This window comes from Rhipicephalus microplus, chromosome X (assembly GCF_043290135.1).
Source record: "Rhipicephalus microplus isolate Deutch F79 chromosome X, USDA_Rmic, whole genome shotgun sequence".
Classification (NCBI taxonomy): Eukaryota; Metazoa; Arthropoda; class Arachnida; order Ixodida; family Ixodidae; genus Rhipicephalus; species Rhipicephalus microplus.
In genome coordinates, this window is record NC_134710.1 from 381,587,631 (window position 1) to 381,611,500 (window position 23,870).

At 42.4% G+C, this 23,870-nt stretch overlaps 1 protein-coding gene across 1 annotated transcript; it reads right to left on the minus strand.

The window, feature by feature from the left end:
- Positions 1–1,025: 1,025 nt before the first annotated feature.
- On the minus strand, positions 1,026–22,068 carry LOC119162292 (uncharacterized). Its single transcript, XM_037414745.2, has 6 exons — positions 21,933–22,068; positions 10,936–11,006; positions 8,985–9,095; positions 4,692–4,799; positions 2,482–2,603; positions 1,026–1,160 (listed from the first exon to the last, which is right to left on the minus strand). Exons 1-5 carry the CDS (start codon positions 22,031–22,033, stop codon positions 2,497–2,499), a joined length of 498 nt encoding a protein of 165 aa, XP_037270642.1. The 5' UTR covers positions 22,034–22,068; the 3' UTR covers positions 1,026–1,160; positions 2,482–2,496.
- Positions 22,069–23,870: the final 1,802 nt, after the last annotated feature.

Sequence of the window (23,870 nt, forward strand, 5' to 3'; positions counted from 1 at the left end):
ACTGCCACCTGTGCAAGACTGCTACTGTAATCCGACTTTCCGTTTATCGGCACAGGTTCACCCAAATAAACAGTTGAATCCGAACATAAAGTCTACTGTCTTCGGCCACGTCCCGACTTCGTGACAGTATCATGAGAACTATATATGCACTTTATGGGTAATAGCTGCTACATGTGCAAAGGCGATGGGCCTAAATAGTCTTTGAGGTACTGGCCGACCAGTTATGTAGCACAACATTGATGTATCGATGAAAAATAACTGAAATACGTTTAAGTAGCTTTAAACAAACTGTCAACAGTTCGCCTAAACATGAAGTGCTTAAACGTTACTTAGTTCAAAGCATGAAGCTCGAATATGAACTGTCCATCGAAATTCATCAAGTCCCATCGGTTCCTGAAATCTGTAGCAGCGCTGTGAGAGTAGCGACGGTGTTTTTGTTTTTTCGCAAAATCGTAAGAACATGCTTTACGAAGAGTTTCGTTAGCCATAAACGCCAGTGGCTGTTTAGTGGCGTCACCTGGTGGTGCAAAATTGTATGGGATGACACCTTTTATCACCGTAACCAAATGAGCTTTGCTACTTTCGCAAATGTCTGAGAGTAACCTAATAAGCAACATGAGGCCACACTGCCGAGTCTTGTCTACAAGCGCACGCGCTTGTAGACAAGACTGTGAATGTTGGATTCAAGACTGTGTGTGTGTGTGTGTGTGTGTGTGTGTGTGTGTGTGTGTGTGTGTGTGTGTGTGTGTGTGTGTGTGTGTGTGTGTGTGTGTGTGTGTGTGTGTGTGTGTGTGTGTGTGTGCTTGTGTGTGCTTGTGTGTGCTTGTGTGTGCTTGTGTGTGTGTGTGTGCTTGTGTGTGCTTGTGTGTGTGCGTGCTTGTGTGTGTGTCTGTGTGCGTGCGTGCGTGCGTGCGTGACAATGACGCCCGAGATGCACAAACAAAGTGATCGAATTTGAATGTTGGGAATGAAGACTGCGCCAGCCGAAAATATGAGAAAACGTGACAATCCATAACTATCAAAGGTTATTGGTGGAATCAAAAATAAGTTTTATTGAACAAACAAAAATACAGAACGTTAAAAAGACTTCATTTCCGACGGAAGTTCCTTGTATGATTCCGTATAGAAGATGGAATGCAGGCCAGCCAGATGTCCTAAGCCTGTGCGGAAGGACAAGATATATTGCTTACTGCGTAACACACAAATTCTTTTTCGCATGGGAAGAGCTCCTTTCAGAATTCTATTCCTCTTAGTGCACAAGCCTCCTCGTGATACGCAAACATAAACAGCAGATAAAGACTATCTGAAATGACAAGCAACGTTGCTCTAATCAACGTTCGACGTCAATGCATTGCAGAGCCGACCACATCTGAAGTGAAACACCTCCTTAGTATTCAAGCTCGTAAAACAACGTTTATTTTATTTCGTGAGGGGAAAGACCCTTATATAGCATCTAGTCATCGCATCGATGTACGCAGTAATGATTTTTAATTATGTATGAAACGTCAGTTTCTCTGAGACCGTGAATACTAACAAAGTATTTAATTAGATGTGGACGGCCCTGTATATTTACGTTTTTTTTTGTTGTTGTGAGGAGTCTGTGGGTACAGCAGGCAAATAGTTTCACAGATGCGCTCAGAGTAAAGAAGTTATGTTTATGAGGCAATTATTCTAAGAAATCAAATGACTGAAGGCCTATGACGGTAGCTGCTTCATTTGTAGCATACCCAGTGTAAATAGCAATGCTTCGTTAGTAAGCAAAGCCATGTGAATGTCAGCCATGTGAATGTCAAAAGTAAAATCTCCTTAAGAAAAAAAAACAGAATGCTAATCTCGAGAAAAGCGTGGCAAGTTGGGATATTTGGAACAAGTTCATTGTATAACTGCGCAAAAACGAGGTGAGAACATTACTTAGGAAAGCACAAGCAGGCGCTGAGTCTCAAGTGAAGCTTTATTTTAAGAAGCAAGCCACATATAAAAGACAAGAAAAAAGCAACACACCCTTTGCCCTGCCTTTCACTTTTCTCGTTCTTCGCATTTGGCTTACCTGTTGAAAAAAATCATCAGTTGCACATGCTTGTGCATCCCACTTTTTTTGTGTACTCATTCGTTTTTTGCGCCGTAACACCTCCTCTAAAGAGAACATTAACCTGATTTTTATTAGCACTGTTTTTTTATTAGGTTTGACCAACTTTTTGCGACAAGATTACTCTGCGGAAGCAATACAGAGCAATATTGTTGCCGAAGTTGAGTCACCTATCAGAACATCACTGACCGTAAGAGTAGACAAAATGAAAATAACAAACGCCATTAATTTTTAAATTTGGATGCGTTAACAAAGCAAGTTTACCGACCGTCATCCGGTTTTTCTAATATGTCGGCATTTAGACGAGATCAACATTCATGCGAAAAATGCCGTGCATCATTCTATTTTCAAGCAATCGAGGTAAGGTTCGTTGCGGCAGCTTTCCTGGGTCTTACTTTTTATCCTTATTTTCAGTTCCACCTGCAGCTGCAGTCCTCGCCGACACAGAGTCCCCTCACTCCTTCCTTTCCTTTGTGGTCCCTAAGGCACAACGCCTCGCAAGTTGACGCTTCACAGTCTGCAAGGACGAAACATGGTCACTACAAAGCAAGCGGTTCTCTGCGTGCTCGAATATCACCCGTACAGGCTTTCACACAAAATGTTGTGCTTATTTCGTTTATTTCAATATTTACCTAACCAATAAAAAAAGAAGTAGCATGTTAGTCTGTTAAGTAAGAATCATGCAAGAGGTTTACAGCGTTATTGGTCAACTGACTAGAACGTTAACAATACCTTCATATTATAGCGGCTGTACGCCACGACTGTATGTACCTACCATCAGGCAACATGAACAGGCTAGTGTAACTGATTTTGATTTTGAACTTTTCCCTTTCGCACGATACAGCTCACAACAAAAAAAAATTGGGAGGAAAGCAAAGTGCGCATCTATTCGGCTTTACGCTCAACGCTTCTTCGAGGGGAAAACCTTTCAGCAACGCTTTAGCACGTTGAACGTTAAAAAGACGTTCCAAATGACCCCAACATAAATCCCTGTTCCCCTCCGTCATTGTGGTAATGTCTTTCGCACTCTTGTCATTTTTTTCAGTATCTTCATATAACCCAATGCGTCATTGTTTCGCTTCTCGTGGTCATCGAATACGATTTACATCAATGACTGTGCGCAATTATGTGTGCATAGTACCGCTCTCTCTCTATCTTATGTTTTCTATTTGGTAGTGTAGTGAACCAGACGCAGGAAAGAAGTGTTAATCAGACGAACTGATTTTCCATGATCTACTGCGGTCTAGCCTACTGATACTGGTGCCCTACTAGGGATGTTGGTGAAAAGCAACTCAGAATGTTCAGCACGAGATGAAAAAAAGAAACAAGTTCTCCATCTCAAACAAGATGCGTGAAAGATAATCTTTCAGCATAACAATATATACAGGTGGTAAACAGTCGGGGAAAAAGGGAGAAACGGCGATACAAGAGTAAATGTGTTGTGCATGTCTTCTTCATAGACAAAATAAAACATCAAACAATATTCAGTCCCACAACATGGCTACGCAAGAAACACTGAAGGGCTCTTTTTTTGGTAAAAGAGAATTTAGTCTACTTATTCTAGTCGCTTCTTAACTTACTAGAACGAAACTTTCACAATGTGTAGTTGTTATGATGTACTAAGTAGTGCCTGTTATTATACTGCTGTTATAAAAAGAGAGGCAAGTGAAATGGTCGTATCAAACAAAATGAAGGGTTCTTTCTTATAGGTCGTACATACACTAACGTTTATTAGTTCTTTTTTATTTTGATTCAGAGCAGAAGACAAAATAAGCCATCCGTAAAGGTACAATATAAAAGCACTAATACCTTTTTAGTGGTAATTCAGGTAAATGTGCTACTGAATGGGCCCTTAAGTAAAGCACAAAAACCAGGAACACCTTTACAAGAAGGAAAACAATCGTTTGAGATAGTCTTTTTTTCTGCAGAAAACTAGATTGAAATATATACACCTAAGCTGTGAGCATGTACAAATTTTCGAAGCCGTGCTGCCGTTCACATCTGACTACATCAAACACAGTGACTGGTCACAGCTTATGCATATTGAGCGGATTACGAAGCTTGTCTTACAAACACTGCTTCAATAATTTTGGCGAAGAGAGGCAGCAGTGTGTCTCATGGTACATATCTAATCACATCATGTAACCATGGCGAAATTTATATCATTTTAGTGGTTACATCATACCGCCCTCCTTCTTAAGACCACTTAGAAACTGCGCCGAGATGGTGCTTTTACAGCCGAGGGGTAATGCTACGCAAGTGCCGCATCAAGGGTGAACCATTCTGCGTACAGACACAATGAAGAGGACTGGCTTGCCCACTGTGTGTGCTGTGCTTAGTTTTCATCGGTGTCAATACACTCACAAATAGTCACGTATCGTCTCATTTTGCGCAACAATTTTTTGGACATGTCTCACATGTTCAAATGATATTGTTCTATATTGAGCGAAATAGTATATTCACAAGAAGTAAACAACAATCTCATGAGAGATGTGTACACTCATCGGGTTCAAGAACGCTACCTACACTCATTTCTCTTTCATGTGACACTGTATCAGGACATGCATGTTTGTGCACCTAGAGGTTGGCATTTTCCCGAACTTACAGTTATCCCACTTGCAGAAGCATTCGTGTCTGATGCAATTCGCCTTGAGGTTCAGCTTTCCGCGCTTGGTACGCAGACAGCTTTGGTAGCATGGCATTTGTCTGCATGCTGTAAGCGTTCAAGAAGTCAATCATAAGGCCATTAGTACACAACCAATTGTTCTACACAAACATAGAGCTCACAAAGTGAGCACGTTTGTACCATACTTGAACTCTTGCGGTCAATTGAAAACATTTGTATTCTGAGATACCTATCTCCATTAAGGTATCAAGGGCAGCGAATTCATCATTAGTTGAAGTACCACGTCATAGCGTGGAAGCTTACCTAAATTATTGCGAGACTCGGACTCAGGTGTCCTCAGAGTGAAGTTTTGCACAGTTTATTACTTTGTGGGAAGAGGAAACGCAATATATCTTTTATGAAGTGCTGAGTTCTCATGGCTACATTTTTATTCTCTCCACTAGGCACGTATTATTGAGACATTACAGCATGCAAAAATCTGACACACTCGTGTTGACATCATTCCGGCCTTCCCAGGTGGTCACCAGAATGACAATTTCTACCGTACAATATATGAGACTTTGAACAATGCACATTCATGAGACCATGTTTGCAAGTTTTTCTTGGAGACGAGCATGCTAAGCATTTAGTACATTAGTCACTGCAGTGTGTAAATAGCTTATTTACAGAGTTATCAAAAGCAGTTCACGATAAGCATGCTGTACTTCAAAGCTTTGCAATCAACACTGTCAGTTTTATCGTATGTTCATGTGTGCATGCATTTTTCCTATTCTACACTTTAAAAAAATATCGAGTAAAAAGGGTGTCTTTTCGTCCCACAACAATAATCGTCATCAGGCTTGCGTGAGCTTCCTTTCTTGAAAACTTGGCGCTGGCCACTTTCCTATCGCAAATGCCATGTAACCCTGATGATGGGCATGTCGATCGTGACCGGAGTGTACTTGGCGCGGGGCGATAGCGCAAGGATGGAACGCTATATAGATGATGATTATTGTTGTGGGACAAAAAGACTCCCTTTTTACTCGCTCTTTTTTTAGAGTGTACTGGTTCTGAACATGATTGTACCTCAAAATAGGAAGGCTTAGGCGTCAAACGCTCTCTTTAATTCAATTCTTCTCAGTTTAGGCAAGGGTACATTTCTCTCATCACTTTGTATAAATATTTCGACATGTGTGGAGTGTGTTATGCTTGATTTGCCGAAAACCTGCTTTTTATTTTTTGTGATTATTTAGAGTGCCTATAATGTTTATTCATTAGTCGCAATTCTCCTGAATGCTAAGCACACTTTGTCTACAGTGTCATCGTCTTGTGTCTTCAACATGACATATCGTTTTCATGTATAATATGGTTCTCAATTCATAACTATGTATCAGGTTTTGATGCGTCAAGTTTATACTGACTAACAGCTACGCTGATTTATTGATTGCCACAGGCATCCAGAGAATTGGAGTTGGGTGAGTTGGCATTGATTAATCGGTCAATTCGAAGTCTAGTCAGAGACGAAGAAAGCAAACTATTTGAGTGTAAGATTTCAAAAGGTGTACTTGAAACACAAACGACACCTAAACACATAAACTTCACAATCACACCTTGTGTTTACTAAACACGTGGTCGCATGACACACCACGACCCGCTATTAATTTCACAATTATATTGCAAACAAAAAGCAGTGTCACAAAACCCTAAAGTCAGATACTAGAAATTTACCAAAAACATGAATAATAAAAGTTCCAGTCAGGCCTCCATATGAAAATCAGGTGAAAATTTTCTATTCCTGTGCAGCACGTGTCGTCAAGGTTTTCTTACGCAGTTTTTTGTTGACCGTATAAATGTAAATGAAATAGTCGATCACTGCGTGTCGATACGACCACGTGTTTAACTACCACCAGGTGTGCTGGTGATGACGATGTGCCCAAGTGCCATATCTGTTATAAATAAACCAGTTTAAAGTTGGCGCTCATGTTGTTTTGGTCTTGTTTTTTTCGTCCCTGTCTAGAGCTGCGCATTGAATAAGTACTATAAGCAGTTCTAAAGACCCTTTCATTGTCTTGTATCACATTTCTCTTGTATTTTAACAGCACGGCTGCATAAGCTGGTTGTAATCTGTCCAACAACAAAAAAAAAACAGCACCGCGATGAAGTCCCCGCACTTTGCCTAGCCACCGGTTGCACACGTTTGTGTCTGCTTCTCTAGAACGCACACTGCTCCGCCACCAGCCCGCCTGCTTGGAGACTGCGCGAAGCCATTCGGTTACTCCAGGTGTGTCATCATCACGGCCAACTGCGCACGAGCTACTTTGTTCTGGATAAAGTTGCCCCGTGGAGGAGCCATGTGGCGCCAGGCCCAGCCGTTGAGAAAAAGGTTCGCACTTTGCAGAAGAAGCCGCTTACGAAGAATCGCGTTGCGGTGCCGAGCGAAACTGATGGACACGACTTCTTCTAAGTAGTGCACGACTCCATACGGCTGAAACGGTGACAGGCAACTGCGCTGGACTCGACTCGGGCTAGACATCTTTTGGTACTACTTTGTATAACTGGTATCGCTTTGCATAACCATGGCCAGCTAGGAACCGATCAGCTCCGCTGTGCCCTTAGCCTTGGGCCGTGAGTGCTGGGTTATCCCGGCATTCTTTCCTTCTTTTGTGCCCCATGTCATTACAGAACGATACTGTGCTGTACTTACGTATCACTTCACTGAATAAATGACAATTAGGCCGGGAAATACGCCCTCACGGCTGGGCCTCGACTCAAAGCGTTAGTTATCTAAAGCCAGACAAAAAGGCTCAGTTTCATCCTTGTGTCGAACCTTTCGATAGGCTAATTCTTTTATGAACTGACTACAGAATTAGTTGAATGCGAGCCTCGAGTGCGTAGTCTCAAGCTACATTTAGTCTCCTCATTTTTTTCTTTGTCATGTTAACGAAAACATAACTTTACTGAAGTAATTTAGATCTCTTTTTTTAATTCACCTACTAGTCAATCTGTTAAAGCGAAATCTTTGCCGTCAAATTTTATAGCTTTGTTCAATAAAAAAAAACTGAGTCATACGGCTTTCCTCATGTAACCTTATGGCTCCGCCATGGTGGTATAGTGGGTAAGGTACGCGGCTGCTGACCCGCAAGTCGCGGTAGCGAATCCCGGCTGCGGCAGCTGCATTTTCGATGGAGGCGAAACTGCTGTAGGCTTGTGTGCTCACATTTCGGTGCACGTTGAAGAACACCAGGTGGCCCAACTTTCCGGAGCCCAGCACTACGGCGTGTCTCCCAATCGTACGTTGGTTTTGTGACGTTAAACCCCACAGATCATGATTACTGTAACCCTACGTTGTATACGTTCCTAATAATCGGCGCAGCACTTTGCACAATGAGCATTGCAAGCAACAAGGAGATCCAAGAGACGTAATGCTTCTCCCGCCGTTCTCCTTCACTTTACAACCGCGAAGTATTACTAACGTAGTCAACCTAACCAGCAGTACAATGAATGTAAATGAGGAAGGTGCTCGTAATTAGAGGAGAAATCCGGGAATTCCCATGAACAAAAGCGAAAAAATATTTTATTCCGCGAGCCTTGTGTAAAAACACTGGGGCTCTGAGAGACACCTTTGTAGAGGGCTTCGCATTTGTTTTGGGCGATTCTGAACCATTAACAAGATCCAAAAGATAAGTACAGAAATCTCAGTGCTTTACCTGAGAAGCTCGGCCGCCAAAGAAAGCAATCGCCGCAGACCTCACGAGCTCTTCTCAATGAACAACCATGAAGGCTCAAATGCCAGAACGTGCACCAGGCCTCCGTTATCGCCTGTGTCTTTGTACTCTCGTTCATTCCAATATTCTTCAGTTGAAGTTTTGCCTAAACCCGCACATGAACATGGAGTACGTATCCACAGGTATTGACGCTTGTTCATCGAATTCACTAAAGTTCTTTCTGCAAGACACAGGTAGCGCCATAGCTATTACCCCAACACAGAGCTTTCATGCTATTAAAAATATTAGGTTACGTTAAATATAAGCGGTATTTTACAGCATTACAAACACTCATTGTGGAAATATAGTCTGATAAAATTGATCAAATTCATAACACGCATTTCTTCCTGTAGCAGGTTTTAAAATCATTATTTATGCCACACCAGCTGCAGTGAATATCACATGTCTTCTGACTCTCGCTTTCAGTGCCCCTCTCTCTCTCTCTTATGCCACTACACTATTTTAGAAATAGGCCTTGTCATTCAGGCAAAGCTCGTGATCTTCGCGGTAACTCAGAGTCGTTTCTTACGTTCTCGATACTCGCAGTTGCAGCCGTCACCATCGCAGCGTCCCGTCACGTCAAGTTTGGTGGCTCCATAGTGCTCCTCGCAGATCTGCTGGCATCGCTCCAGGCTGCAGTCTGCACGGACACATTAAAAGATCGTGAGCTTCATAGTGTGCACTTCTATTATGTACGGCCACGCCGCAACTGCGTTCGCCTGATGTTTTTGTCACGGGCAAAGACGCAACGTTACGCGGCGCTTTTCTGGCCTTTCTTTGCCCCATTGTCCTGTACCTTAAAAACAGCGTACGGGCAGTACATGAGTGACCTTTGTCAGACTTGTCGCTAGGTAACGGAACTACTAATGCTTTATAAGAATGGCTATTGGTGCCGGGGGCAGCTATCGTGGTTCCTATATAAAGTCATTTCAGGTAAAACGAAGTTGAATTCAAGAAAGTTATGGTGCCTTAAGTTTTATCTAAAGTTCAGCAATTATGCGATAAACAGAAGTCAAAGTCACCAAAAAAGCAGCTTTCAGACGTGAGGACCAAATTTATTTATAGCAAGCAACTTTGTATTTTGCATTGAAGCGCAGGCCGAACACACACAGTGCTTCGTCTTTGTAACTGCATTATTATTATTATTATTATTATTATTATTTATTATTATTATTATTATTATTATTATTATTATTATTATTATTATTATTATTATTATTATTATTATTATTATTATTATTATTATTATTATAAATTTCTCATGTGACCATAATAATTGTGAATGCAAACATGAGGGACGCATATACAGACAATTCTCGGAGCCTGTTTACCGGCGAAGCTTAAGCACACAACTTCGGTAGTGAAAATTCTGTTAGGGTCCACAGCACTTTCACATCACCTACGATGCACTGCTGTGTATATGCACGTCTCCCGAATTTAACTCTTTGGTTCATTCGTTACCGAGCTTTTAAATCACACGTATACTCCTCACCACAATACTCATCAGCTCAGGATAGAAAGATTGAATTAGGGAAATTTTTAGCATCTGGTGTTGTCCTCTGTTCTCACCTATTCCAAATCGTCACTTTTGGCTATCGTTTGCAGCTTGTTTCAGGCTTATTACTGCAGTGCACTTCCTCAGGTGCTGTGTGAGCTGTGGGTTACACTTAAACTTCTGTATTCATGCCATAAGCCCCTGGCGATTTCGGCGAAGTGCTTATTGTGAACCAAATAAAGTCGTTCACTCACGCACGTCACTTCTTTTTATCGATGACCTATGATAACATTTCATTCTTCAGTTCACTTGTAGCAACTGGCACTATATTTTTCTGAACTCGTGTGGAAGCCTCATGTAACTGTGTACAAATAACTTTTGCTATATTCGCTAGAAAATTCTTCACTGAAGTGTTACAATACGTTTCTAAACTACTTTCTCAATAGCTGATGGCAGGTTACCAAGGCGTTCAAGGTCGTAGAAAGACTGGTAGCGGCACCTAGTGACGTTTTGTGCAACTTTGATGCCGTTGAAATTGTGTTCAGCAGTGCCAGTGTTATTGTAAATAAAAACATGAATCTGCTGCCAGCTACTATTTCACTGCTCACGTTTAGCACCAAGTGCTTTCAATATTAGCTTTTTGTATCTCAAGTTGATCTCCGCATCATCAGATGTCCCCAAGAGCGTTGTTCCTCCCGTGTACTTATCCAGTAACTGTAAATAAGAAAGAGCGCTAAACCTCTCCTAAACCTCTCCAGTGAAACTACTTTGTAGAGGTACCAATTAAGTACGCCAAAAACGACACAGTAGTTCAATTTTAACACAAACATGCTTTCACCCAAGTTCATTATGATGATATGATTTCAAAACATTTGGAAACGGCAACTTGAGTCTTTTTTACCTATTCCGAAAAAATCATTTGCCTGATATGGCCCACTATTCCGATCAGCAAAGCCCACTGGGCACACTGTCATTTTATACTTACCGGACACAGACGTCATGTGCCATGTTCTTGTTACGGGTGGCATCTTCATTTGCTGTTGTTGGCCGCCACTACTGCAATGTTTGCGTAAAAAAACGCGCAGATTTTAGTGAGCAAGGTAGAGAACACTTTACAGTTTCCCTTACCTGTACTTGTATCTTACGTATATTAGGTCCTGTTTTGATACCTACACACGTCAGTTCATTGCAAACCGAGTCACTTTCTTTTCGGCTAAGCTCTTGGCGTATTCATGATTAACGTGTAATATTTCATACGTACGGCCGCCCAGCGACATAATTCATATGTGTCTGGGTGACCATCAATATAGAACAAGGCGTCACAATCGAGCGGTTGAAAAAATAAATATGTTAATATTATACGTGTACTGCTCTAACAAAAGGAGATTTGTGAGCCCATAGGCAGTTTTTAGAACGAATCACTGCGCACACTCACGTTCTGCAGAAAAGAAGCGAAAGAGTAAGCTTCCTCAATTTACAGAGGAGGACTATATTCTAAACATAGGTACTCAAACATTATTTTCTGCATTTGACAATCAGCAAAAGCTCATTTGAAGATGACTCATTTATTTCGCTATCATGCCAAGGTAAATCAGGCTATGAAAGACGCGGTAGTAGAGGACTGCGGATAATTTTTACCCTCTGGGTTCCTGTAAGACGTATTGACATTACACAGTTAGCACTAACAAAAAAAAGGCCAAGAAATGGTTAGTACCTGCCACATTTACCCCTTTCATTTCAGTTTTTCACGTCTCGCTAACGTTTCAGGACTAGAGATACATCTGACAGGTAGTATACTTTTTTTTATTCCCCAGGCTGTCGGGATAAGTAAAGCTTAACACCCGCGTGTGTGACAGTTGAGGGCATTTTACTCCCTTCACAAGCCTGAGTGTGTTCTGCTACACTTGGGACACTTTTATAGGGAACTCAAGGAAGCTATAATTACCTTGATCGGGTTCAAATAAAAGTTTTGTGCTTCATTATTACCGGTCATCCGTACAACTCACACTTTACCAAAACGGAGCCTTATAATGGACTTAAAGTTTCAGTTAGTGTATTGTCGCATAGAGGCCTTGGTATTGTCTGCGTGCGTGCATCTGTGTGTTCCTGTTTAGGACTTGTTGGTACATTAATTATTGCATTGTTATTTGAAGACGTCATTGCGATGTGCGTTTAGGTAAACGACGTGAAGTAATAAGCAATTATAACTAGTGCAGCAACATGTACTCCTCACGGCGTCTTATAGCCTGAGTCACTCTGGGACGTCAAACTTCATGAACCAAAGACGAGTATTATTTCGCCTTTTTTTACTAAACGTATGCTTTTGTAATGAAGCCGAGTTTGTATGAGAATGCCAATGGCAAACACAACCTCAGTAGATAATGGAAAAAATAAACCAACGGTAAACATATACGAAACTGTCCTGCGCCTTATCATGTGGAAGATATAAACCCGCAGGCGTATTCCACGAAATAGTGATTGATTTCACTGACAGCACAGATTTCAAAAATAAAATGCTGCGAGAGTGAGACACTAGCCACATTCGCAGATAATGTCTACGTGGAAGCGGAAACACTTAGTAGCGGCTAGAACTTCAGTGAAAGGAATAATTTCAAAAAGCACATACGTGCTTTTAGAAATTATTCCTTTCACTGTAGCTCTAGCCACGACTAAATGTTCTCGCTTCCACGTAGACATTATCTGCGAATGTGGCTGGTGTCTTACTCTCGCAGCATTTTATTTTTGAAATCTGTGCTGTCAGTGAAATCAATCACTATTTCGTGGAATACGCCTGTGGATTTATTAATGGCTAATATCTGTTGAGTTATGTAATTTTGGGAAAGGTAACCTTGGGCATCACCTGTGGTAGTTTGTACATTTAATTCATATTATTAATTGTAGCCTTCAGTGGCGCACAGTTATTGCTGGCAATTTCACCAAATTGCACAGGGAGCAACGCAAAAGAGTCCGAACAGTATTGTGAATCTTCCCGACTACTTTGACGTGCCTCTTTTTTTTATTGGCACATAATAAAATTCTTTCCCCTAATGGACACTTATGAACGAGTGCTACTCAATTGGTACAATTAAAACATTTATAGACACAATGAGCCTTGAGCCAGTGGACCCTACTTCAAACTCCCTGATATGACCAAACTATGTGTGGTTTCTTGCTAACTCTGGGTGACCTTACGTGCTAGGGCCAATTACCATTATCATGTGGCTGGGCTGATATTACCGTCTTGTCTAAACAAAACCTACATGGTAGTCATTTTCAATTATGTTATATGTTTTGTTTGCCGCGAAAATGAAAACTGAGTGGTCTATTAATTTTTTGATGATTTATCTATTTATTCATTTATTTATAACAATACTGCTGGTCTTATTTTCAGACCTTAAGCAGTATTGGGTGCAAGTAAATAAAAAAATGATAACATTAAACACATATTAGGCTTTGCGGCAATAACAAAACCTCAGTTAGCGAATACATGAAAAGAAGTGTCGCCAATGATAAACAATAAAGAACATTGGGTTAGTTTAATGGCAAAAAATAGAGAACTCATACAGAAAAACCAACAACATATATAAATAACTAGTGAAAACATCGATGCATATATATAAGAAAAAACAACATTGTCAGGGTTCATGTATAAACTACTTCCGAGCTTTGTGTTATGAATTGAAGGGCCTGGAGGTAGCATGATAGAGACGGGCATTTCACCACAGTAGAGGGAAGCGAATTCCATTTGGTTGCAGTTTTCGGAAAACAATACTCTAACATGTTGCTGTGACTAGAAAACTGTGTTACTCTATTTATTATGATGAGAATACTACTCATTTTGCAATCTGCACACGGTCAGATGTGTCCCGCGATGCAATTGTTCATTTCACTTGTACTCAGTGTGTAAACGAAAGCGAAAATTTGTCGAAAAGTTGTTTTTTGATAATCCTACTTTTTTTTCCTCCAGATTCACTTTATATACGTTTATTTTCTATCCAATCAACGTGCTTCGTTTTTTTATTTATTTATGTCTTATTTACCATGAACGATTAACCAATACCTCGCTGCAGCTGTTTCAGTATCTCTTAAAAAGTGTCACAGAGCGCATTGTTTCATCCCAATACTTGTTTGCGTGCCTCAATATTTTTTATTGTTATGGAATGTGGTTGAATTGGATCACTGTGCAATGTTGGCGACATTTGGTGGAAGCATCCGCAGGGCTAGAAAATTATCTGTGAACAATCTTTGATTGCTGTCCACACGACCTCAAACTTGTCCTATACTCTCTCTCGGCACACTCAGCCTTAATCGACTGTGATTCTGATACACTACGCCTCAGCCTTCCTGCGTTGTCTGTTGCCTGTCGAACACCCATTACACTCTAGAGATTACTACTTTTGTTCGCCTGCAGCCCTCGATACGTCACTCAGTATGTCTGTTTGGTATCACCGCCTGTAGTTCTTAAGGGCAACTATATCGCTACACTGGTAATTAACGTACGACAGACGCGAAATGTTACTGTGCCACTCATAGTAACCACAATATGAGTTAACTATGTGTTAATTCCGTTCCGCAAGCTTGACATTACATCCTTAGCAATTTCGGGTCAGATGTCACTTGACTTATTCACCTTCATAACAGATAATTACGTCAATGGGGATTTTACGCATGCAAGATTACGCTCTCTTGATCCGACATTGTGCTTACAATTTCCAACAAGGCTATGACGGGGTGACGCTAGTGTTCTGTGCAGACTATGGTCGGGCGTCGTATTTACCCATGCGTACGCATTCCGCATGGCAATGGCCGACACGGCCGCCTGCGTACACTGCTCAGAAAAAGAGACGACGATTCTACACGTCCTGTGCGATTTCGCAGAATATACCATACATAGGCAATCTTTTTTAAATATATTCAGCACGTTTGATCACAGAGAAAAGTTTACTACGCGATCGTCCAGGCTCATATTTGTAAGAGAAGGCCATGCATGCTAATGGGCTTCTGCAAACAACTGACCTGTCTTAACCACCCTGAGTGGATCGATTTTGTGTGTGTGAGTGCGTTTCTGTGTTGTTATATATATATATATATATATATATATATATATATATATATATATATATATATATATATATATATATATATATATATATATATATATATTTCAATCCCTTAGGTAGCAAACCGGATTATAGGTTCTGGTTAACCTCCCTGTCTTTCTTTTTTCTCTTTTCTCTCTCTATCTCGCTCTCCGTCATTGTCACTACCATAACTGCTTCCTATTGACCTTTTATGGTAACCAAGTTGCGACAGCGATTTTCGAAAGATAATTGGATCAGGCCTTTTTCCTGACCAGGTGAACGCTCTCGGTCAGGTTTCAACTTCATATCACGTTCGTTACCCCTGAAGCTCTTCACCAGTTCGAGTTCAAGCTTTATGGTCTCTACAACGGCAATGTGGTCTTTCGGCGAATGTGGATATGATGCTTCAAGGATTTCAGTGGTCGACCTGTTTATGGTATTTGACCAATATCCTAATATGGTCATACACTTTTTCAACTCACGTTTAGTGGCTTTCGACTATTATATAATCTGTTACTACCTGAAGAAACGTGGCTGATCCTCTCATATAGAAATCAGTATAACATGAAAGTCGAACGTGTCTTCATAGAGATAGTTGAGGTTCTATTGTGCATTTTTGAGCAACAGTAACAAATTGCGAAGTCACGTGAAGACCGGCAAGCAACTCTAAACTTGCAGCGCACACGTCAAGCAGAAAGCAAGCACGAAATTAGGATACGCAGAACGTGCGTGGACTAAAAACTGTCGCAGCTTGACAATTTAGGCATGCCGTTCAAGCCGAAATAGGCGCGAAACAAAGGCACAAGTATACACGGGACAAGCGCGAACAACTGTCACAACGCTTACTTCGTCGTGAATCAGCAGCGCGCTCCTTTCCTAAAGCGGCCGCGCAAGTGAGCGAAGTGACCTTCATGCTCTCTCGAATTACGAGTCTGACGAGAGAGCGCGCAGGAGACCACGCTCCGTGAAGGGGTTGCTATGACCAATAGAGCGCGTCCAGTGCGAGCTCATCGTGCCATCTCGCTACTGATAACTAAAACAGGCTAAACTTACGGATCTCTGAGAACCTCCAAACGACGTATGGTGCATTTAAATGACATGACATTTGTCCTCCTGACAACTTTCACTCCGTGGCATAGTGGTTAGCGCCGCGCTCAGCGAATTTAGAGGTTGGTGGTTTGACACCCCGTGACAAAAACGTTTCTTTTCATATGTTCTTGGCAATCTTACAACGTCATATCCCTTACGAAAATACGTCAGCGGAGGTGTGGTGGACCCCAGCATGAAACACTTTCATGTTGATAAATACAAGCTCCACCCAAAGTCATCATAGTCCCACCCTTACAGAACATTCATGGCCATTCTATCCAATCACATTTTCTCATTCGCGTGGTGCCATGCACTTTGCATGTGCTCTTTAGATAGTGTTGTCCTGCGCACATATGTTCATGTCGCTGGCTTTAGGTCACAAACCCGAGCATACTGGCATATTTAGGTGAGATTGCGAAATCCCTTTTTAGCCATATTTTCTCAAGGAACGAAAGACCTTTCGTTTTTGAAAATCTTGGTATTTGCATTACCCTAAAACATACCTATGGTTTGAAAGCAAACCAGATTCTACAATTCTTATACATATGAAATCGACAAACACATCAGTTTTGTGGGTTGAGTTTGTATTCATCAGTTGCTGTAGCCGGGAAAAGAAGAAGAAAAGGAAGATATTTAATAAGAAGCATAAGAAAAATAGAGTGGTCTGGAAAGCGAATTTCCAGCCTGCTACTCCTCACTTTGGTAAGTGGAAAGCCGAAAGAAAAAGAAAGAGGAAGGCATGATGAGGGGCGATTGCGGTATAACACAATGAGTCACTGCACACACTGTCTCGTTCGGGATACAACACGCACAAAAGTCTCCACATTAGCTACATTAGCACGTACTCTAGAGACGATAATCTAAACCTCTCTTGCTGAGAACTGTGAGCGTTTTTATCTGCGTTAGGCGTGATCAACACGTTCCCAAGCACCAAATAGCTTCTCCTCTGAAAAGGGTTGGCACTTTAGATGATCTGTGAGCCACTTTAGTTATTGTCTTTTGAACGCGTATTGAGGGCGCACTCCAAGGATTTTATATCACACGTCTGTGACGTGTGATGCACACTGCTGTTATAGTTTCGGTCCTCCCAAATCTTGCACAGGCATCGTCGTGTATATGCAACACCCAGCGGCATTCTCTGTAGTAGAATTTCCTGGTCTCTTCTTAGTCGGAACGAAATGCGAAAACCACGACTAGAGTCAAGCCTATAAAGACGCTCGCGGCGATAATCAAGGTCATTTTATAGTCTTGTCATATTCGTTTTCATGGCTTAAAAATGCAAGGCGTTGACGCCATATCGAGAAAAGGGATTTTATAACACTCCACCGCTATTGTGTGCCTTTTTTTCTACTGCTCCAGCTCCTTCATTCCCCGCTATGCCACAGTAACTCTAAATTCGTTGCAATGCAACGGTATGTCGGGGTTAATAGGCCTCATTTACCATATTCCTTATGTCGCACACCAAGGGGCTATATACAGTTTCTTGCTCGTGAAGTTTCTAATTAGCTGAAGTATCAGCTTAGAATCACAAAGTAATGCCCATTTTGCTGGACTCTGCTGTAAAATATAGCATGCAGCCTGTCAGACGCCTGACAGCTCAGTGGCAGTCGACGATGACTGGTGTGCTATCTTGAAGCGTTTCGTGATTCGCATGTCAGGTACACAGAAAGCTGCTGCTGAAGATGTCTGCGTGACAGAGCGATCAGCAAAAATGTGTTCTGTATATCCGTACATATAGGCAATATGCAGGTTGTCACCGGCTGTGGTTATATTCCAACCAGCTCGCTGCCGGCTAAATTACTCAAAGTACTGCATCAGTCATTGTTAAATAACTGTGCTGGAACACCCTGCTGACGCGTTCAATCCATAACGTTCATAGTTTTTTTCGCAACGTGCATTACATTTTTCCATCAATGAACACTAGGGCACTCGCACGCCTATTCACAAACCATCTGTAACAAGACGTCCCATTTTATTGCGGTTCTGTACAAGCTGATGCCTTCTCTCATGTAATCCCCCCTTCCATTGACCCCACATATTATTGCACATTTTGCCCATGCTGTTTCACCATAAGTAGGCGCAGGTGCTAGTAATCACCACATCATTGCAGTTATGGCCCATCATGCTACTGCATACGCAAGTCGTCTCAGTTTGGAGACAGAACTCGACCACTCTATTACAGAACGAAATTTAATGATTGAATTTTCTGGGCGGTCCATGGTGTATACGCTCTCCGTTGGCTTTTTTCCGTTGGCTTTTTTCCCTCTACGAGACGTCTTGGTCAATACTAGTTCAAAAGTACTCGTCCTCAGTTGCATAAAAGTCTCAATCTGAAAGCTCGTAAGACAGCCTAGTCCCTGCATGACGTCTACCTCGCTGTTTCTGCAGATTGATGACAAACAATGTCATTATCCTTGTTTGCAATTGTTCATGGACCACCTGATTCCCTAAGGAAGCGCCACTGTGCATGCCGTTCATTTTGAATGCGTGCTATACCATAGAAACGATCAAGCACACGGCACTCAGATATTTTTCTTGTGCCTAGACATCTACACTGAACTGTCCTGCATGGTCTTCATGACCAATTCACTGCCGTCAAGCTACTTTTTGTGTCTGGCAGCGTTTCTTTTGGTGTTATCTCGCACACTCTATTTGATGTATGGAGTGTCCTATGATGAATGCCATAATGTAACTGCGCAAAAAATGAACAGAAATACAGAGAAAAAAATACATTGACTGTCGTTTCCTCTCTTGTTGTGTTTCTGTCCGTTTTTTTGCACAGTTACATTATGCATCATTACCCAGCCGCCGAACTTATCATTCTTCTAATGAATTCCAACATACAAAGCTAACTACTTGAGTCTCCGCTGGACTGCTGCAACCACTGCTAATTCCGACCCAATCATTCGTTCGGACTAGTTTCGGCCGTTTCGGTCTTTTTGCCCGAGTCAAAATCGCGCCGTAAATGCGTCCCTGTAGCTACAGATTATGCGACAGGGTATGTAACCCCGTGAGCGCTCTGAACGTTGTCCATATTTTGCTGAAAGTGTCATTCTACACCATGGTGATCGCCGTCCATTTTTCATAGAATGCGGCAGAGAATTTTTGTCCTGAGTAATTCACAGTCTTTATCACTCATGCTCCACGCAGCTCGAATTTAAATATGCCATAGCTGAACCGCCACGAGACCAGGTTGCAATAAAATGAGTAGTTGGCTCATCTCGGCCTGGCTATGCGCTTACGGCAAGAAGACGTACAAATAACAGAATTCACAGTCCTGTTAAAACTGTCTCTTGTGTTGTTTTTACGTGTTCCGTCCATAGCACATCACCACAACATCGCTTGACAAACAAATGGCTTAATGAAGGGCCCAAATCACACCTTCACAGATACGCTCTCAATATATCTTTCAATTGTGGAGCGTTCTTGGGGACCCGGGCGGTTGTATGCGGTCGTTTGCTGTCATTGCTTGGCATACGTCGGGCAAAACCATGTATGGCATAGCAATCTCTCAACTATTGAACGAGTGCTCACGCCAAAAAAGCCATATTCCTCTTGTTCTATGATCGCCTGGGTGATTAAATGAAGCATGGAGCACTTTGAGGGTGCGGGCTGTCGTATACAACTGTCATCTGGTGTAACACAGGCAAAACCGTGTTTAGAAGTTCAAAGAGAAAACAGAAAGCAAACAAGAAACAGAAAGACGTGAACAAAAGGTAAACATGGGAAAAACTTAAATAAATATAAATAGAAAGAGCACAGATAAAATAGGAAAAGAGAAAAAGAAGAGAATGTATAAAGACAACTGAAGAGACACAAAGGCTGCCATGCTTTGCACTTACTTCAGGCTTGGCACCCTTAGTGCGAAGCTGCCTTAATTTTTATTCTGACCACAAGGTCCGGGACTCCACACTATTCCTCACATGACATTCGCCTACAATCCATCGCGTTACGACACTGTCGCTTATCTACCCTTTTATATTCTCTTCGGATTTCACTCGGCATTACCACTAGACACCCTATACTTCCAGCTGCTAAAGCGTCGCCCGCTTAAAGCAGATGTCATGTCATTGCTCGAGCATACCAAAAGAGCGAAATCACCTCCACTGGGCTATCGGCTCCGCAAACCACCTAAATGAGCCTTTATAACAGTCCCATCCCGATGTTTGCTCTTCAGCTGGTTCTCTAGTCATTGCATGGTGTTCATTGCGTTGTGTTGGCTTCTCAGAGAAGTTACCTTGGTACACGAATTCTCACCGTTTTGTCTGCCTAGTGATGGACCTCACCTACAAGGACTTTCGCGTCGCTTGGATTATCGCTCCTTCAACTTCATTACTAAAGCGTCAGCACCATCACAGCAGCGTAGTTGATGTCAGCAGGCTGAAATCAAATAGCCTTTCCTTTACCTACAATGTTCAATATGCGCCGATGCGGCGCTTCTCTCCCCGGTTGTGTGGCTACGAAGCTTGTACAATCTGGGAATAAGCCTATGGAAGACACACAGAAGCCGATCTTGTCTTGTGTGTGCTATAAACCTGCTCTCTTTCTCCGTGATGTGGGCTGTCCACTATGTTGGTCGATGGTGTGCACCACACAGTAAGCACACTTGTAGGTAGATCCGCCTCGTTTCAATTTTGCGAAATATTATAATTTGTATTGCTGATTTCACAACTCTGTCCCTCTCTTTTTCATATTCTAACAAAATTCTAACGACACAGTGGTCTGGTTGATACCATTTGTGGGCAAGGATTGAAAGCTGTGGCATTCTTCTCGCTTCCAATTACTAGCAGAAACCACTCTCTCTCGAATAATAACACTCATTCACATGAATGCATAGAATCAGCTTTACTGGTATGCGATGGTCTGTCCTTGTCGGCCTTAGCTCTCTCAAATGAGAAAATGCAAGCAATGAGGAGACATATTTGTCAGGCTGGTGAATTCACCGAAATTATGCCTTTTTGAACGTGTATTTTTTTACTTGTGTTGTGATAGTGTGCATGCAATTGACTTACGTAACCTCAAACTTGCTAAGAGCAAATGTCTCAAAAGAGGGCCTCGCAAAGCTGCTTCATTTGCCTGCCCGCTAGATGAAACATTGAGCACGTGATGTCTAATCTACGTCATTGCGAAGAGCTTAAACTTCTGAATTTCATGCCGCCTGTATTCTGTTCTATAAACATTAAGATTAAACCTGTGTCAGCGCAATAAACCACCCGCTGATGGAACTAACACATTCTAAAAATCACAACTGAAATGACGCAGTACTCCCAAGGGTGTCCTAAGATACTTATCATCCGATATATAAAGTCTGTAAAGTGGAAATGCTCTTGTGCCTTTCCATGTTGATGTCAAGCGTACTGTGCTGCTCATGTCTTAGCAAGGAATGGATACGCTTTTCTGTTCTGCAACACTGCCTCCAAAAGGGATAGAGCACCAAGAGTTCTTGCTTCTATTTGTATACTTACGCAACGATTCTCAAGATTACACAAGCAGAACATGCTTGTGGTGCACTCGAATTATGGCCCAGGAGGAGACACCAACCCTTCGAGGTGCCACATTCTTTAGCATCGGTGAAGCAGAACATGACCTGATTGCCTTTTGTGCAAAACACATCTTTTCTCAGTTCATTCGAAGGCCTCTTCTGTCAAAAGCAGAGATGTGAAGGATACATAATTACAACAAGTGAAGGATACATAATTACAACAAGTGGTGTTATCTATCTTGCCCAGAACTACTGTACTGCTGAGGCTAAATCCGCCTAATTTCGGGAACATGTGTACCTCACAGAGGCCGAAGTGGTGCTCATACATACCGGCCTCTCCTGCCAGGAAAAGAGCTGCCGGCCAAGGCGAGCATCGCGCAGGACAGGGCGAGAAGGACACGGATCAATCCTGCTCTCGCTGTCGGCTCCATGCTTGCCTGGGAGCGGTTGGCGGTTGCGAAGGGTTCGAGTGTCGCGGTTGCGAGGAACACCTGCTGTTGTGCGCATATATACGGGCAATTTGGGGCCCTCTCTCACTGATCGCAAGTCTGAAGAAATAGATCTTGGCTTTTGTTCATGCTCATGGCTGGGGTACACACCCCGACGAACGAAGAACACGAGGTTAAAAGAAGGCGAGGAGGTGGAAAGGTGAGCTAGAAATGCGTGGAAGAGCTCTTTCACGGGAGAAACGAATGAATTTGTGCACCATGTGCCACAAAATGCATCCATACGAGGCGTTCATGCATTTCGCAGAGTTGGAGCGCCAGTACAATTTCCATTTCGGTTCTTATTTTACTTATTTACCGTTGCCAATCGCTATTTTTTCGTCATTTTACACCCACTACACAACACCTGAAGCAAACTTCCTTGCTACTGGGCTCTCCTTAGTGATTTATGCAGTCTTCTGTACGGAAATTTCAAGCCCTCTTCATTCCCTCTCTCTTTCTGCCCTCTCTCGTTCCCTTTGTGTCTCTGACTCACTCCCTGGGATCATGGCTGTTTCAGTTACACGTGTCACAGCTTCTGAACCACGAGCCTTGTTCCCTTGAGCGTAGCGTCCGCCGATGACAAGAGAAAACGCATCGAAGAAAACTTCGTAGGATAGAAAGAAGATGTCGAACTAGACGGCGCGAGCACCTCTTTATCTTCTTTATACCGTTTGCTGTATTGCTTTTTATGTATTGCTGTCTTTTGTGTATGTTTTAGTTCCGCCCTTGGTATAGCGCGTTCGAATACCGCGCAAATAAAGCGCTTGCCTTGCGGCAGTCAACCATAAATCATTAACGAAATACGACCACTCTTGCGCTCTCAATAGGATCATTCGTGGAGCCGGCACTGTTTCTCAAGGAATACGCGAGTTTGTTTTCTGCTTCATCTTGCTCATTCACCGTATAAATTGTACCCCGGCACTCTTTTGAGAAATAAAAGAAACAGTACGGAGATTTCAATGCTTGTCGAAGACATTCACAAAGCGCGCAGCTGGCGGCGTCTTCTCTCGGCCAACTTTTCTTTCTCCCATGCTCTTTTTTCTTTTTGTTTTTATTTTCCTTCGTCCATCGTTATTTTGTTGCCATTTCTTAGATTCCTGTACTTTTTCACCAGGTTTTCACGATATCCTTTGAAGCCCAGTGAGCTACCGGCACACGCGCTAGTATTCAATAACCGTGCTTTCCAGCTTGGCACGATGGCGGCTGATGGGAAAGAGCCAATAAACGTGCGCTATTTTTTGATCGCCATTGTTTCTTTCTTCCGCTTCTATGAAAGACAATCATCAGTGATTCTCCTTGTGACAAGGTCAAGGCTGGTTTTCAGGGGCCGTGATTCGATCGTCTCACGTGCTTTAATGAGCCGTTACCCGGAAAAAAACGCCATCATGCCTGATCCCGACCAACACATAAGCATTCTTTGGATCTTGTGCGTGGGGTTCCAGTGAGCGGCTCCGCCGTGGCAGCCTTCAACGTTATATCGCTCTACGCGACGAGTGGCTGCAACACTTTTCTTTCTCCTCGACGGGTAGGACATGACACCTTCAGTCAGAGCCCGTCGCTTTGTGACATTCACGAAATTGGAATGAGATCTTTGCCCCGGCGAAAAAATGAACTCAAGTGGCGTCGCCCTTCCATTTCTGCTGCGCGAAAAGCCGGCGAACGCGTTCCTCTAGAGTGGTTGTTTTGCGCACGTGCGTGTATACACTCCCTTTTTCATTCATGCGCGAAATATCGACGGGTTCATAATGGACAACGTCGTCTTACGTCGCACGCTATCGGA

What these genes read in the sequence shown, in the direction of transcription:
- LOC119162292 (XM_037414745.2), bottom strand. Translation starts at nt 22,033, where the DNA reads ATGGAGCCGACAGCGAGAGCAGGATTGATCCGTGTCCTTCTCGCCCTG. An exon ending in GCACATGACGTCTGTGTCCG is followed by an intron (nt 9,096 to 10,935) that starts GTAAGTATAAAA and finishes GTGTCCGTGCAG; the next exon opens with ACTGCAGCCTGGAGCGATGC. An exon ending in CAACTGCGAGTATCGAGAAC is followed by an intron (nt 4,800 to 8,984) that starts GTAAGAAACGAC and finishes GAACGCTTACAG; the next exon opens with CATGCAGACAAATGCCATGC.